A 17013-nucleotide genomic window follows, 5' to 3' on the forward strand; every position below is an offset into this window, starting at 1 on the left:
AATGTGGCACATATACACCATGGAATATTATGCAACTGTAAAAATGGATGAGTTCATGTCCTTTGCAGGCACAAGGATGAAGCTGGAAACCGTCAGTCTCAGCAAACTAACAAAGGAACAGAAAACCAACCACCACATGTTCTCACTCATAACTTGAGGTGAACAATGAGAACACATGGACACAGGGTGGGGAACATCACACATCAGAGAGTGGGGGTCTAGGGGAGGGATAGCATTAGGAGAAATACCTAATGTAGGTGATGGGTTCGTGGGTGCAGCAAACCACCATGGCACATGTATACCTATCTAACAAACCTGCACATTCTGCACATGTATCCCAGAATTTAAAGTACAATAAAAGTCAAATTTCTCCAAAAGTTGAAAAATCAGACTAAAAAAAAAAAATTCCCCAAAGCCCAGAACAGAATAAAACTAGAAAGCTCCTCAACTATGATATTAGTTCTAGAATAGTCCCCACTCCACTCCCAATTCAGTGCTCAGAAGTAGAAGACAGATAATTCAAATTGGATTAAAGGCATAATACAGATCCTTGTTGCACATAAATCAAATCCTCAAGGGAACACAAAGTATTACCATCTTAGTCACAAAGTTTCAAGCCTAAAGGAAGAAGTTAGTCCAGATTAGGGCATCCTAATCCTTCCAGTTCTATTATCATATAAAAACAACTTAAAATACTTGCAAGAAAGATTACATCTATCCGTAAAAAGGGAGTTAACAAAAGATACCATGATCTTAAAAATACTTTATGACAAAACGCTGCCTTTGAGGGAGTACCGTCAACTGCATGTAGCAAGTTGGTATTACAATAAACATTCTAACAGTCCAAACCAAAAGAGCTTTTAAAATTACTCTAAAACGTTCATGTTACTAAAAACCAAGGCAACCTAGGAAAATGTTTTTAAAGAATATTTAATGATATAGGACAATTTTTACACTATTACTGTAATCTCAATTTATATACACAGAAAACAAGATAAAATATATAAAACAAAATGTGAATATAATGGCTCTCTTATTTTAAAGTGTATTTATGCATTATTTTTATGAAGCAGAGACCAAGTAAAATGAGATGCACATAAAGATCAGTAAGAATCAACTGTTTCCTTACCTCTTCCAAATTATTCTTTTCAACCAATTTCCATCTCAGTCGAGCTTTTAAGCTTTTCAATGTCTTCTTAATGGACAGCAAGTGATCCACACTGGGACTCTTATTTAAATATTCAATAAGCTGCTTTTTAAACTAAGTAAACAAAAGTTATGTATTTTCAAACACATAAGAAAAATATTGAACAGTGATCATTTATTATTTATCTGTTAAGATTCAACTAGTATTTACTGAGTTCAGGTTGAGATACTAAGAAAATCTATATTTTTCAACAAGATAATTCAACAGATTTCCTTTTTATTCATGTTTCTATTTAGAAGAATATCAGTTCCAGCACTCAAAGTAGCAAAGACAAAAGTAATATTTCAAACTGAGACATACAATAAAACACACATTGTTAGTATGGATGAAAAAGGAATTTCTAGTGAGGATGTAAACTGAAATCATCTTTCCCAAAAGTGGTTTGAAAATATGTATCAAGTTTTAATAATGTCCATTCCTTTTAACTCAGTAATTATAGAATTTAGAAATCTGAGAAATAAAAACAAAACAAAATTATGCACAAATATATGTACAGTGTTACTTATGGTAGAAAAAATTGGAAGTAACCTTAATGTCCAACACACATGAAAGGTTAATGGTTAATGTTGCTGTACATCTACATAGGGATGAGGATTTTGTCACTCAAGATGACAGCATAGAAAAATCATTAATCATATAGAAAAATGTTCATAATATACCATTACATGAAGAAAGTATGTTTGAAATAACTTAAAAACCAATGCGATGCATATATATATGCTCACAAACATATAGATGCACATCCAGTAAGTAACTACAATAAAATTATCTCTTAGGCTAAGGGAATTATAAGCAATGGTTTATTTCTTATCTTTCTGTATATAGCAAATTATCTACAGTAGATGTGTATAGACAAAAAGAAAATGATGTTAATGGTTGTGGTTCCCACAGACATAAGAAAATAAAAGATTTAAAATAATTTAAAAATTTGATATATTTATATCATCAAAAATCACCATTTCCAGTTGATAGTGAATTCTAGTAATAATAGATAATTTGCTGACACTGAGTATTAACAAGAGAAAAATTTAAGTGTTAGAAAGTTCAAAGCATCAATTATAAGATCAATAAGAGAAAGCATAATCAAACCTCAATACTGTCCTTGTACTTAGCTTGTACTGTGGCAATGAGCCTTTCCTCTGAACGAATCTTTTGCAGTACTTGACTATATGTATTTAAAATTATCTCCTTGTCTGCATCACCTTGATCCTAAAGGAAATCACACATAGAATTATACACAAAGAAATATCCAAAAGAGCTAAAGTCTCCAATAACAATAGATAAACTTCAAAATTATGCCTTTAACGGATTTCTGTAATGATTTCAAAACAGTTCTTAAACACGAATGTTTTCCTAGACAGAAGAAAGACAGATATCAAAGATGTTCATATGGAGGCCAGGCAACATAGTGAGATCCAGTCCCTAAAAAATATTTTTTTAATTAACTGAGCACAGTGGTATCCACCTGTAGTCCTAGCTACAAGGGAGGCTGAGGCAGGGAGATTAATCAGTTCAAGGCTGCAGTGAGCTAGGATCACATCAATGCACTCCAGCCTGGGCAACAGAGCAAGACACTGTCACTCTAAAGAAAGCAAAGCCATTCATATGGGAAACTTTACCCCTATTACACCATTATTCCCAAAGCTGTGTGGAGTAAGGGCATTAATGGAAATCAGGGATAGTAATATGCTAAATATAAGAACTATAAACAACATATAGACCTTCAATACTTTACTTTTAGAAATCACCTGTTAACAACTACTTCTAAAACCAAGTCTGACAAAACTATCCAAATCAGGACTATTTAACAATATAAAACTTCTTAATGTATTTTTAATGTCAATATGAATAAAATTATAAAAAGTAAAAAAAAAAAAAGAAAAACAAGAAAATGAGAAGCCTAACCACTGAAACATTGGAAAGCAGCCTGAATAACTGGGAAACAGTCCCAGTGAGCAATAAATAAAATGACAAAACACCCTTTGGAGTAGCTACACTAATTTTTACCTTGACACAGTAACAAAGAATATACACAATGGTGAAAGAAAGAGGATGACGAATCCATCTTGTGTGTCGACTTTTAGATCTCTCTCAGATTTTAAGTTTCCACAAACTCTAAGGAGTCCCTTATTATAGTCATTTAGTATGACAGATTCAAGAATCAAATGATTTAGACAGATTGTTCACTCAAATTAAGAGCGGTTTTCTTAGAATTAAACAGATTTTTTATGTGAAATGTCCTATTAAAACAAAAACGTCACCTAAGAATAAAACATTGCATTGTGTTTGGATTAGAACTTGACATTGTTACTCTTTCAAACAAGCCTATCAGAAGAAAGCTAAGATCAGTCTTAATACCTTCTAACTAGCAAGAAAAACTCTCTTATTGGTTAATACTTTCTAACCATGAAAGGAAACCACACTGCTTCAAAGGCGGCAATAATAAAGAATATCGATACTCACAACCAGAGCTATCTCCAGCTCTTTGCAGACACTTGACTCAGTCTTCTCTAGGATTTCATCAATATTATCAACTGCGTCTTCAGAAATCAGTGGTTCTTCCACAGATAGGTCAAAAACCTCATTTGCAAAAATAAACACATGAAATATCTCATCTAATTCAATCAGCATGCATTATGCCTTAATACCTGAAGCAGAGTATTAAGCTACACCCTGGACAATGTAAAAGAAGTAAGAATGCAGAAAAAAAAGTGCCTACCCTCATAAAATTTATGCACTGAAAGGAAAAAAGTACATATGAATAGCAAACCGTAAGAAAATAAATGGTTAAGAGAGGGAAGAAGACAATCCTCAGGAAAAGTTGAGAAAAAGGAGGAACAAGACCGATATGATTTTTTTGAGGCTAATAAAAGGAGCAATCTGACTAAAAGCTAATAAAGAACCTTGACTGGTAAGGTGGCAAGTTTAAATCTGATACAAAGTAGGTAGACGATGTCAGCTCTTGAACACAGCATGTGATTTTCAAAATATATATTCCCTGGTTTATGCTACAAACACAACCGGGCAAGAGCTTTTATTACCTTTAAGGTTCTTTGGAACCACGCTACCAGACGCTGCAGAGAAGCGTCTGTTTCACTTCTAACACTGGTGAACTCCTCTCTTTTATCACACTTCCAGTCATAAAATTTTTGAAGTATTTCATCAGAATTTGCTCCTTCTTTGGCTTCTCCATACACTGCTTCTAAAGAGACTGACAAATCCTGCAGAGAGATACACTTCTGTTTACTAAAGTTTATTAACTCATTCAGGATTCAAGCACTGTGTTAGGATCTAAGGGGCAGAAAAGCAGTATGCTGAATCCCCATTCTTGAGCATTTCATAAATACAACTTAGAATCACCAGACAGAGATGAAAACAAAAACCTACCTAGAAGGTGGTTTATTTGGACCATAACAGTAAAGTTTATTAAGTGAATTAATTACAAATAGAAAGCTTTATATCCTTACAGTTTTTAATTAAGTAGAAATTACCCTATTTTCTTACCTTTTTTGTATAAATTTATTGGGTAAAAGAGTAATTTTGTTACATGGATATATTGTGTAGTGGTAAAGTCTGGGCTTTAGTGTATCTATCATCCAAATGTACACTGAACCCATTAAGTAACTTCTCAACATCTACCACCCTCCACCCCTACCACCCTTCTGAGTTTCCCTTGTCTATCATAAGAATCACTGGTGCCATGAAATTTTCTAAGACCTATTGTTAAAAAAAAAATAAACTATACACTAAAATATACAAATAATTCTAATTAAAGACATTAATTACATATATATGGACAATCATGCATCATTTAACAACACAACACCACAAATATCTTCTAAAAAATGCATCGTGAGGCAATTTCATCATTATGCAAACATCATGGAGTGTACTGATGCAAACCTAGATTATACAGTTTATGATACAACCAAACTACATTATATAGCCTACTGCTCGTAGATACAGCCTGTTAATGTACTGAATAATGTAAGCAATTGTCACAACAATTGCCTATCTAAACACAGAAAAGGTACAGTAAAAATAAGAACTGTAATTTTATGGCACCACCACTATATATACAGTCCATCTTGACCAAACCATGCAGCACTTGCCTGCACTTAAAAGTATTTTATAAATGAATTGGCCTGGCTGCGTTTGTTGGGGCAGGTGGGCAAAAAAAATAATAATAATACTTAAATAAACAAATAAATAACAATAATAAATAAATTTTTTTAATGTAATAAAGAATCGGAGGGGGCGCCCAACATGGCCGAATAGAAACAGCTCCAGCCTCCAGCTCCCAGAGTGAGTGACACAGAAGACGGGTGATTTCTGCATTTTTAACTGAGGTACCAGGTTCATCTCACCGGGGCGTGTTGGCCAGTTGGTGCTGGTCAGTGGGTGCAGCCCAATCAGCAAGAGCTGAAGCAGGGCAAGGCATTGCCTCACCTGGGAAGCGCAAGAGGGAAGGGAATTCCTTTTCCTAGCCAAGGGAAACTGAGACACACAACACCTGGAAAATCAGGTAACTCCCACCCTAATACTGCGCTTTACCAGGGTCTTAGCAAACCGCACACCATGAGATTATATCCCACGTCTGGCCAGGGGGGTCCCACGCCCATGGAGCCTCCCTCATTGCTAGCACAGCAGTCTGAGATCTAACTGCAAGACGGCAGTGAGGCTGGGGGAGGGGCATCCGCCATTGCTGAGGCTTAAGTAGGTAAACAAAGCCTCTGGGAAGCTCGAATTGGGTGCAGCCCACCACAGCTCAAGGAGGTCTGCCAGCCTCTATAGACTCCACCTCTGGGGACAGGGCATAGCTAAACAAAAAGTACCAGAAACCTCAGCAGATGCAAATGTCCCTGTCTGACAGCTTTGAAGAGACCAGTGGTTCTCCCAGCACAGAGGATGAGATCTGGGAACAGACAGACTGCCTGCTCAAGTGGGTCCCCGACTCCTGAGTAGCCTAACTGAGAGACGTCCCCCACTACATGCAGACTGACACCTCACATCTCACATGTCTGGGTACACCTCTGAGACAAAGCTTCCAGAGGAAGAACCAGAAAGCAACACTTGCTGTTCAGCAATATTGTATCTTCTGCAGCCTCCACTGCTGAAACCCAGACAAAAAGGGTCTGGAGTGGACCTCAAGCAAACTCCAACAGACCTGCAGCGGAGGGTCCTGACTGTTAGAATGAAAACTAACAAACAGAAAGGACACCCACACCAAACCCCATCAGTACGTCACCATCATCAAAGATCAAAGGCAGATAAAATCACAAAGATGGGGAAAAAGCAATGCAGAAAAGCTGGAAATTCAAAAAATCAGAGCACATCTCCCCCTCCAAAGGAACACAGCTCCTACCAGCAATGGAACAAAGTTGAACAGACAATGACTTTGACGAGTTGAGAGAAGAAGGCTTCAGTCAATCAAACTTCTCAGAGCTAAAGGAGGAACTACATACCCAGCGCAAAAAAACTAAAAACCTTCAAAAAAGAATGGAAGAATGGATAACTAGAATAATCAATGCAGAGAAGTTCATAAATGAACTGATAGAGATGAAAATCATGACACGAGAACTACATAACAAGTGCACAAGCTTCAGTAACCAACTCAATCAACTGTAAGAAAGAGTATCAGTGATTGAAGATCAAATGAATGAAATGAAGTGAGAAGTTTAGAGAAAAAAGAGTAAAAAGAAACAAACAAAGATTCCAAGAAATATGCGATTATGTGAAAAGACCAAATTTACGTCTGATTGGTGTGCCTGAAAGTGATGGGGAAAATGAAACCAAGTTGGAAAACACTCTGCAGGATATTATCCAGGAGATCTTCCCCAATGTGGCAAGGCAGGCCAACATTCAAATTCAGGAAATACAGAGAACGCCACAAAGATACTCCTCGAGAAGCGCAACTCCAAGACACATAATTGTCAGGTACACCAAAGTTGAAATGAAGGAAAAAATGTTAAGGACAGACAGAGAAAGGTCAGGTTACCCACAAAGGGAAGCCCATCAGATTAACAGCAGATCTCTCGGCAGAAACTCTGTAAGCAAGAAGAGAGTGGGAGCCAATATTCAACATTCTTAAAGAAAAGAATTTTCTACCCAGAATTTCATATCCAGCCAAATTAAGTTTCATAGATGAAGGAGAAATAAAATCCTTTACAGATAAGCAAATGCTTAGAGATTTTGTCACCACCAGGCCTGCCCTACAAGAGATCCTGAAAGAAGCACTAAACATGGAAAGGAACAACCAGTACCAGCCATTGCAAAAACATGCCAAAATGTAAAGACCATCGACACTAGGAAGAAACTGCATCAACAAACGAGCAAAATAAACACCTAATACCATAATGACAGGATCAAGTTCACACATAACAATATTAACCTTAAATGTAAACGGACTAAATGGTCCAATTAAAAGACACAGACTGGCTGGGCGGAGCAAGATGGCCGAATAGGAACAGCTCCAGTCTCCAACTCCTGGCGCGAGCGACACAGAAGACCCGTGATTTCTGCATTTTCAACTGAGGCAGACAGGGTCTGGAGTGGACCTCAAGCAATCTCCAACAGACCTACAGCTGAGGGTCCTGACTATCAGAAGGAAAACTATCAAACAGGAAGAACACCTATACCAAAACCCCATCAGTACGTCACCATCATCAAAGACCAGAGACAGATAAAACCACAAAGATGGGGAAGAAGCAGGGCAGAAAAGCTGGAAATTCAAAAAATAGGAGTGCATCTCCCCCTGCAAAGGAGCGCAGCTCATCGCCAGCAACGGATCAAAGCTGGTCAGAGAATGACTTTGACGAGATGAGAGAAGAAGGCTTCAGTCCATCAAACTTCTCAGAGCTAAAGGAGGGATTGCGTACCCAGCGCAAAGAAACTAAAAACCTTGAAAAAAGAGTGGAAGAATTGACAGCTAGAATAATTAATGCAGAGAAGGTGAAAAATGAAATGACAGAGATGAAAACCATGACACGAGAAATACGTGACAAATCCACAAGCTTCAGTAACCGACTCGATCAACTGGAAGAAAGAGTATCAGCGATTGAGGATCAAATGAATGAAATGAAGCGAGAAGAGAAACCAAAAGAAAAAAGAAGAAAAAGAAATGAACAAAGCCTGCAAGAAGTATGGGATTATGTAAAAAGACCAAATCTACGTCTGATTGGGGTGCCTGAAAGTGAGGGGGAAAATGGAACCAAGTTGGAAAACACTCTTCAGGATATCATCCAGGAGAACTTCCCCAACCTAGTAGGGCAGGCCAACATGCAAATTCAGGAAATACAGAGAACGCCACAAAGATACTCCTCCAGAAGAGCAACTCCAGGACACATAATTGCCAGATTCACCAAAGTTGAAATGAAGGAAAAAATCTTAAGGGCAGCCAGAGAGAAAGGTCGAGTTACCCACAAAGGGAAGCCCATCAGACTAACAGCAGATCTCTCGGCAGAAATTCTACAAGCCAGAAGAGAGTGGGGGCCAATATTCAACATTCTTAAAGAAAAGAATTTTCAACCCAGAATTTCATATCCAGCGAAATTAACTTTCATAAGTGAAGGAGAAATAAAATCCTTTACAGATAAGCAAATGCTTAGAGATTTTGTCACCACCAGGCCTGCCTTACAAGAGACCCTGAAGGAAGCCCTAAACATGGAAAGGAACAACCGGTACCAGCCATTGCAAAAACATACCAAAATGTAAAGACCATCGAGGCTAGGAAGAAACTGCATCAACTAACAAGCAAAATAGCCAGTTAATATCATAATGGCAGGATCAAGTTCACACATAACAATATTAACCTTAAATGTTAATGGACTAAAGGCTCCATTTAAAAGACACAGACTGGCAAACTGGATAAAGAGTCAAGACCCATCAGTCTGCTGTATTCAGGAGACCCATCTCACATGCAGAGACATACATAGGCTCAAAATAAAGGGATGGAGGAAGATCTACCAAGCAAATGGAGAACAAAAAAAAGCAGGGGGTGCAATCCTGGCCTCTGATAAAAGAGACTTTAAACCATCAAAGATCAAAAGAGACAAAGAAGGCCATTACATAATGGTAAAGGGATCAATTCAACAGGAAGAGCTAACTCTCCTAAATATATATGCACCCAATACAGGAGCACCCAAATTCATAAAGCAAGTCCTTAGAGACTTACAAAGAGACTTAAACTCCCATACAATAATAATGGGAGACTTCAACACTCCACTGTCAACATTAGACAGATCAATGAGACAGAAAGTTAACAAGGATATCCAGGAATTGAACTCATTTCTGCACCAAGCGAACCTAATAGACATCTACAGAACTCTCCACCCCAAATCAAGAGAATATCCATTCTTCTCAGCACCACATCGCACTTATTCCAAAATTGACCACATAATTGGAAGTAAAGCACTCCTTAGCAAATGTACAAGAACACAAATTATAACAAAACTGTCTCTCAGACCACAGTGCAATTAAACTAGAATTCAGGACTAAGAAACTCAATAAAAAACGGTCAACTACATGGAAACTGAACAACCTCCTCCTGAATGACTACTGGGAACATAACGAAATGAAGGCAGAAAGAAAGATGTTCTTTGAAACCAATGAGAACAAAGATACAACATACCAGAATCTCTGGGACACATTTAAAGCAGTGTGTAGAGGGAAATTTATAGCACTAAATGCCCACAAGAGAAAGCTGGAAAGATGTAAAATTGAAACTCTAACACCACAATTGAAAGAACTGGAGAAGCAAGAGCAAACACATTCAAAAGCTAGCAGAAGGCAAGAAATAACTAAGATCAGAGCGGAACTGAAGGAGACAGAGACACAAAAAACCCTCCAAAAAATCAATAAATCCAGGAGTTGGTTTTTTGAAAAAATCAACAAAATTGACAGATTGCTAGCAAGACTAATAAAGAAGAAAAGAGAGAAGAATCAAATAGGTGCAATAAAAAATGATAAAGGGGATATCACCACGGACCCCACAGAAATACAAACTACCATCAGAGAATACTATAAACACCTCTACGCAAATCAACTAGAAAATCTAGAAGAAATGGATAATTTCCTGGACACTTACACTGTTCCAAGGCTAAACCAGGAAGAAGTTGAATCCCTGAATAGACCAATAGCAGGCTCTGAAATTGAGGCAATAATTAATAGCCTACCAATCAAAAAAGGTCCAGGACCAGATGGATTCACAGCTCAATTCTACCAGAGGTACAAGGAGGAGCTGGTACCATTCCTTCTGAAACGATTCCAATCAATAGAAAGAGAGGGAATCCTCCCTAACTCATTTGATGAGGCCAACATCATCCTGATACCAAAGCCTGGCAGAGACACAACAAAAAAAGAGAATTTTAGACCAATATCCCTGATGAACATCAATACAAAAATCCTCAATAAAATACTGGCAAACCGGATTCAGCAGCACATCAAAAAGCTTATCCACCATGATCAAGTGGGCTTCATCCCTGGGAAGCAAGGCTGGTTCAACATTCGCAAATCAATAAACGTAATCCAGCATATAAACAGAACCAAAGACAAGAACCACATGATTATCTCAACAGATGCAGAAAAGGCTTTTGACAAAATTCAACAGCCCTTCATGCTAAAAACGCTCAATAAATTCGGTATTGATGGAACATACCTCAAAATAGTAAGAGCTATTTATGACAAACCCACAACCAATATCATACTGAATGGGCAAAAACTGGAAAAATTCCCTTTGAAAACTGACACAAGACAGGGATGCCCTCTCTCAACACTCCTATTCAACTTAGTGTTGGAAGCTCCAGCTAGGGCAATCAGGCAAGAGAAAGAAATCAAGGGTATCCAGTCAGGAAAAGAAGAAGTCAAACTGTCCCTGTTTGCAGATGACATGATTGTATATTTAGAAAACCCCATTGTCTCAGCCCAAAATCTCCTTAAGCTGATAAGCAACTTCAGCAAAGTCTCAGGATACAAAATCAATGTGCAAAAATCACAAGCATTCTTATACACCAGTAACAGACAAACAGAGAGCCAAATCATGAATAAACTTCCATTCTCAATTGCCTCAAAGAGAATAAAATACCTAGGAATCCAACTTACAAGGGATGTCAAGGACCTCTTCAAGGAGAACTACAAACCACTGCTCAGTGAAATCAAAGAGGACACTAACAAATGGAAGAACATACCATGCTCATGGATAGGAAGAGTCAATATCGTGAAAATGGCCATACTGCCCAAGGTTATTTAGATTCAATGGCATCCCCATCAAGCTACCAATGAGTTTCTTCACAGAATAGGAAAAAACTGCTTTAAAGTTCATATGGAACCAAAAAAGAGCCCGCATTGCCAAGACAATCCTAAGTCAAAACAATAAAGCTGGAGGCATCACGCTACCTGACTTCAAACTATACTACAAGGCTACAGTAACCAAAACAGCATGGTACTGCTACCAAAACAGATATAGACCAATGGAATAGAACAGAGTCCTCAGAAATAATACCACACCTCTACAGCCATCTGATCTTTGACAAACCTGAGAGAAACAAGAAATGGGGAAAGGATTCCCTATTTAATAAATGGTGCTGGGAAAATTGGCTAGCCATAAGTAGAAAGCTGAAACTGGATCCTTTCCTTACTCCTTATACAAAAATTAATTCAAGATGGATTAGAGACTTAAATGTTAGACCTAATACCATAAAAATCCTAGAAGAAAACCTAGGTAGTACCATTCAGGACATAGGCATGGGCAAGGACTTCATGTCTAAAACAACAAAGGCAACGGCAGCAAAAGCCAAAATTGACAAATGGGCTCTAACTTAACTAAAGAGCTTCTGCACAGCAAAAGAAACTACCATCAGAGTGAACAGGCAACCTACAGAATGGGAAAACATTTTTGCAATCTACTCATCTGACAAAGGGCTAATATCCAGAACCTATAAAGAACTCAATCAAATTTACAAGAAAAAAACAACCCCATCAAAAAGTGGGCAAAGGACATGAACAGACACTTCTCAAAAGAAGACATTTATACAGCCAACAGGCACATGAAAAAATGCTCATCATCACTGGCCATCAGAGAAATGCAAATCAAAACTACGAGATACCATCTCACACCAGTTAGAATGGCAATCATTAAAAAGTCAGGAAACAACAGGTGCTGGAGAGGATGTGGAGACATAGGAACACTTTTACACTGTTGGTGGGATTGTAAACTAGTTCAACCATTGTGGAAAACAGTGTGGCGATTCCTCAAGGATCTAGAACTGGAAATACCATTTGACCCAGCCATCCCATTACTGGGTATATACCCAAAGGAATATAAATCATGCTGCTATGAAGACACATGCACACGTATATTTAATGCAGCACTATTCACAATAGCAAAGACTTGGAATCAACCCAAATGTCCATCAGTGACAGACTGGATTAAGAAAATGTGGTACATATACACCATGGAATACTATGCAGCCATAAAAAAGGATGAGTTTGTGTCCTTTGTAGGGACATGGATGCAGCTGGAAACCATCATTCTCAGCAAACTATCACAAGAACAGAAAACCAAACACCTCATGTTCTCACTCAGAGGTGGGAATTGAACAATGAGATCACTTGGACACAGGAAGGGGAACATCACACACCAGGGTCTATTGGGGGAAGGGGGGAGGGGGTGGGACAGCATTAGGAGATATACCTAATGCAAATGATGAGTTAATGGGTGCAGCACACCAACATGGCACAAGTACACATATGTAACTAACCTGCACGTTGTGCACATGTACCCTAGAACTTAAGAGTATAATAAAAGAAAAAAAACAGACAAATAATTTTTTTCCTTTTTTTTTTTTTTTTTTTTGTTGAGACAGAGAGCCTCTCCGTCTGTCACCAGGCTGGAGTGCAGTGTCATTATCTCGGCTCACTGCACCTCTGTCTCCCAGGCTCAAGCGAATCTCCTGCCTCAGTCTCCCAGGTGGCTGGGACTACAGGTGCATACCACCACGCCCAGCTAATTTTTGTATTTTTAGTAGAGACAGGGTTTCACCATGTTGGCCAGGATGGTCTCCATCCCTTGACCTCGTGATCCACCCGCCTCAGCCTCCCAAAGTGTTGGTATTACAGGCTTGAGCCAGTGCGCCCGGCCCAGACCAAATAATTTTTAAAGTATTTTTTCATTTGCATGCTTATTTTTTTCTAGTTTCCTATAATATCGTATCTAGTACTGTTATAATCCGGCTGCCATAAAGAGCTGAATTGCTCATGGGCACCTGGGAGTTCAGTGCTTTCTACATATAGGGTTGTCAGGCTTGCTCCAAATATCTGAAAGAATAACCTAGAACGTTGTTTTTGTTTTGCAAAGATATCGTATAGGTGCAATCCTATATTGTATTACACTAGAATGTGGTATTTATAAAGAAACACTCAAAAAGAATTCTAAGTTTTATTTCTGAATGACAAAAAGTACAATAAACAAAACAAGAAAGGAAAAAAAAAGAATTGGAAAAGACAAGATAGGCACAGCCTGCTAGCTCTCTCCAGAAATTAAACCCTAGAAATTTTATAGAGATTTTAAAAAAGCTTAAGAGATCTCAGAAGTTTTTAATCACAAAACTCTGAGAAATCTTAGGCAGAGGATGGCTGATGTTTAGCACTGAATTAATAAAGCCCCTACAAGTGAAAGAAGAACTGTGTCAGAGTATAGAATTACCTGTGGGAAAAGAAAACTTTCTTCACAGGCCCTTCTCTCTCCCTCACATCAGGAAGAAAAACAGTAGCACCATCAAGAGGCAACAGGTTTATGCAAGTCAGCACAAGAACACAGATGAGTCAAAAATTGATAACCAATATAGAAGAGCTGGCCAGCCCCTGACCACTCTCTTTCCTTCACTTCTCCCCTGAATATCTGGCAGCATTTATATCTAAGGGTGGTAGCGCCTAGAAAGGAGCAGTAGATGAGATAGAGGGAATAGGGGTTTGCTGAGGAGTAAGACCACCCAGGAGAGAAGCAAAGAGGGAGTAGATAATCCCTGATTGCAACATCAGAAGCTCTAGACCCTTAAAAACAACCCCAATATATTCCCTAAACCTATCCGAAGTCTTGAAAGTTGTGGTTCAGGCTTTCACTCTTCCCTAGGCCCTCCATATAACTACACAACAGTGAAGAACTAAGGTAGCTTATAGTTCCAAGGGAATATGAGATCTTGAGGAGTGGTAAGAAGAGGATAAAATGGTGTGAACAAACAAGCACTCTGAAAGAAGTATAAAAAACTAAGCCACCTTATAAACAGGAAGCAAAATCAGTGTCAATGGCCCAGATAACAGTAAGAACTCAAAAATAAGCATAATAAATTTTCTGAACAAAATAAAGAATATTGGAAACACAAAGCCAAGTACTTACAAATAATAATCAACTGAAGATATTAAATATAAAAGAAATAATCTTTAACATACAAAACACCATGGATTGGCTAAAGGCAGAAGGGATACAGCTGGAGGATCAATTCATTAGCTACATGGTTAAGCCAAGGATCCCTCCAAAAAGACACCAACAAGATTAAAAAATTTTATTTATTTATTTAGTTTAACCCACCTCCTACATAAGATAAAAAGATTTTAAACAATAGATTAGCCAATAAAATATGTAAAGAACAGAAACAGAAGCTTAAATATCTATCTAACAGAAGTCTCAGAATAAGATAAAAATTTAATGGGGGAGGGCAGTATCTTAAAAAATAATTATCAAATATTACCTACAATTAAAGAAATACATAAAACCTCAGACTGAACTGGCTTAGATTCAATCAAAACATAAACATATTCTGATGCAACTTAAGAACAAAGTCAAGAGAAAAATTTAAAACTTCCAGAAGGAAAAAAGATCACAGAAGAACAAAGATTAGACTGATATCAACAATTACAGAAATAAGAAGGCTGGGGACTTTCGTTCACGCCTGTAATCCCAGCACTTTGGGAGGCCAAGGCAGGTGGATCACTCGAGGTCAGAAGTTCGAGACCAGCCTGACCAACATGGTGAAACCCTGTCTCTATTAAAAATACAAAATCAGCTGTGCACAGTGGCGCTTGCCTGTAGTACCAGCTATTTGGGAGGCTGAGGCATGAGAATTGCTTGAACCCAGGAGCCAGAGGTTGCAGTGAGCTGAGACAGTACCACTGCACTCCAGCCTGGGTGAAAGAGCAAGATTCTGTCTCAAATAAATACAGAAATAAAATTATAGAAATGAGACAACAGATGATTATTGTCAAAAGTCTAAGGGAAACATGGCCTTTGAACTTGCTATTTTATAGTCAGCTAAACAACTATTTGTACTTGAGATTGAAATGAGATATCCTAAAACATCAAATAACTTGCAAAATCAAATACACAAAGATTTCTTTGAAAGCACTCTTAGAGAAAATATTCCAATATACAGAGAAAGCCAAGAGATAAGCGACTTATGACATAAGAACAGAAAAATAACTCTAAAGTCTATTTAACTGAGCTATCACACACAGTATCTATAACAACCTGTGACTAAAGACAATTGTGGTTGGTTCGCTGGTTGGTTTGGGGAAGGAGGTAGAGAAAGAGAGGAAAGACACCAAAGGCAGATAGGAATGTTCTAAAGTATTAGAAGTGTGGCCGGGCATAGTGGCTCATGCCTGTAATCCCAACACTCTGGGAGGCTGAGGTGGGTGGATGACTTGAGGTCAGAAGTTCAAGACCAGCCTGGCCAACATGGTGAAACCCCATCTCTAGTAAAAACACAAAAATTAGCCAGGCATGGTGGTACACGCCTGTAATCCTAGCTACTCATGAGGCTGAGAAAGGAGAATCACTTGAACCCAGGAGGCAGAGGTTGCAGTGAGCCAAGATTGTGCCACTGCACTCCAGCCTGGGCAACAGAGTAAGACTCCATCTCAAAAAAAAAAAAAAAGTATTAGAGGTGTAAGTTAGAAAAGGAGAGAAAAAGAAATCATGATGAACAGAAATAAGTTCTAATAAAACAGTAATTATAAATACGTAAATTAAGTTACCAAAAAAAAGATATACATTGGGTGCTTTCAAAATTAAATCCATTAGTGTGTTATCAAGAGGGCATTTCAAAACATGAATACAAAAGGTTAAAAATAAAGGGAGAGACCAGGCGCGGTGGCTCACACCTGTAATCTTAGCACTTTGGAGGCCAAGATGGGTAGACTGTCGGAGCTCAGGAGTTCGAGACCAGCCTGGGCAACACTGTGAAACCCATCTCTACTAAAATACAAAAATTAGCCAGGCATGGTGGTGTGTATCTGTAATCCCAACTACTTGGGAGGCTGAGGTAGGAGAATTGCTTGAACCCAGGAGGCAAAGGTTGCAGTGAGCCGAGATCAGCCACTGCACTCCAGCCTAGGTGACAGAGCAAGACTCCATCTCAACAAAAATAAAAATAAATAAAATAAAAATAGAAACAAAAAAAGAAAAGATGTTACAGTGTTAACCAAAAAGAAAGGTGGGATAGGAACTTAAAAAGCAAATTAAAAATTTTTTATTTTATTTTTAAAAATCTAAGTGAAAAAATAAGATTGTATAGTAGTTAAAAAGAAAACATTATTATTATTTTTGACTTTTAGTTTAGGTTTGGAGGTACATGTGAAGGTTTGTGACATAGGTAAACTCGTGTTATGGGGGGATACACATTTTAAAACACATTACAATCATGAATACCTTAACGTCCAATAATGTGGCACTGAAATACTTTGAACAAGAACCAAAAGAACAACAGGGACAAATAGGGATAAACCTATCTATTTCAGATATATGTAACAAAAAT

General features: G+C 38.0%; 1 protein-coding gene across 5 annotated transcripts in view; it reads right to left on the reverse strand.

The window, feature by feature from the left end:
• Positions 1-17013, reverse strand: part of LOC117082077 (serine/threonine-protein kinase 31) — a 124496-nt gene that overhangs the window by 62772 nt on the left and 44711 nt on the right. For all 5 annotated transcript variants that reach the window (XM_033208694.1, XM_033208625.1, XM_033208897.1 and 2 more), the window contains 4 exons: positions 4249-4428; positions 3671-3787; positions 2297-2416; positions 1130-1261 (listed from right to left, as the gene is read on the reverse strand). In XM_033208694.1, coding sequence (XP_033064585.1) covers positions 1130-1261; positions 2297-2416; positions 3671-3787; positions 4249-4428 — 549 coding nt within the window. The remainder of the gene's footprint in view (positions 1-1129; positions 1262-2296; positions 2417-3670; positions 3788-4248; positions 4429-17013) is intronic.

Source organism: Trachypithecus francoisi, unplaced genomic scaffold (genome assembly GCF_009764315.1).
Source record: "Trachypithecus francoisi isolate TF-2019V2 unplaced genomic scaffold, Tfra_2.0 Contig00258, whole genome shotgun sequence".
NCBI classification, from domain to species: domain Eukaryota; kingdom Metazoa; phylum Chordata; class Mammalia; order Primates; family Cercopithecidae; genus Trachypithecus; species Trachypithecus francoisi.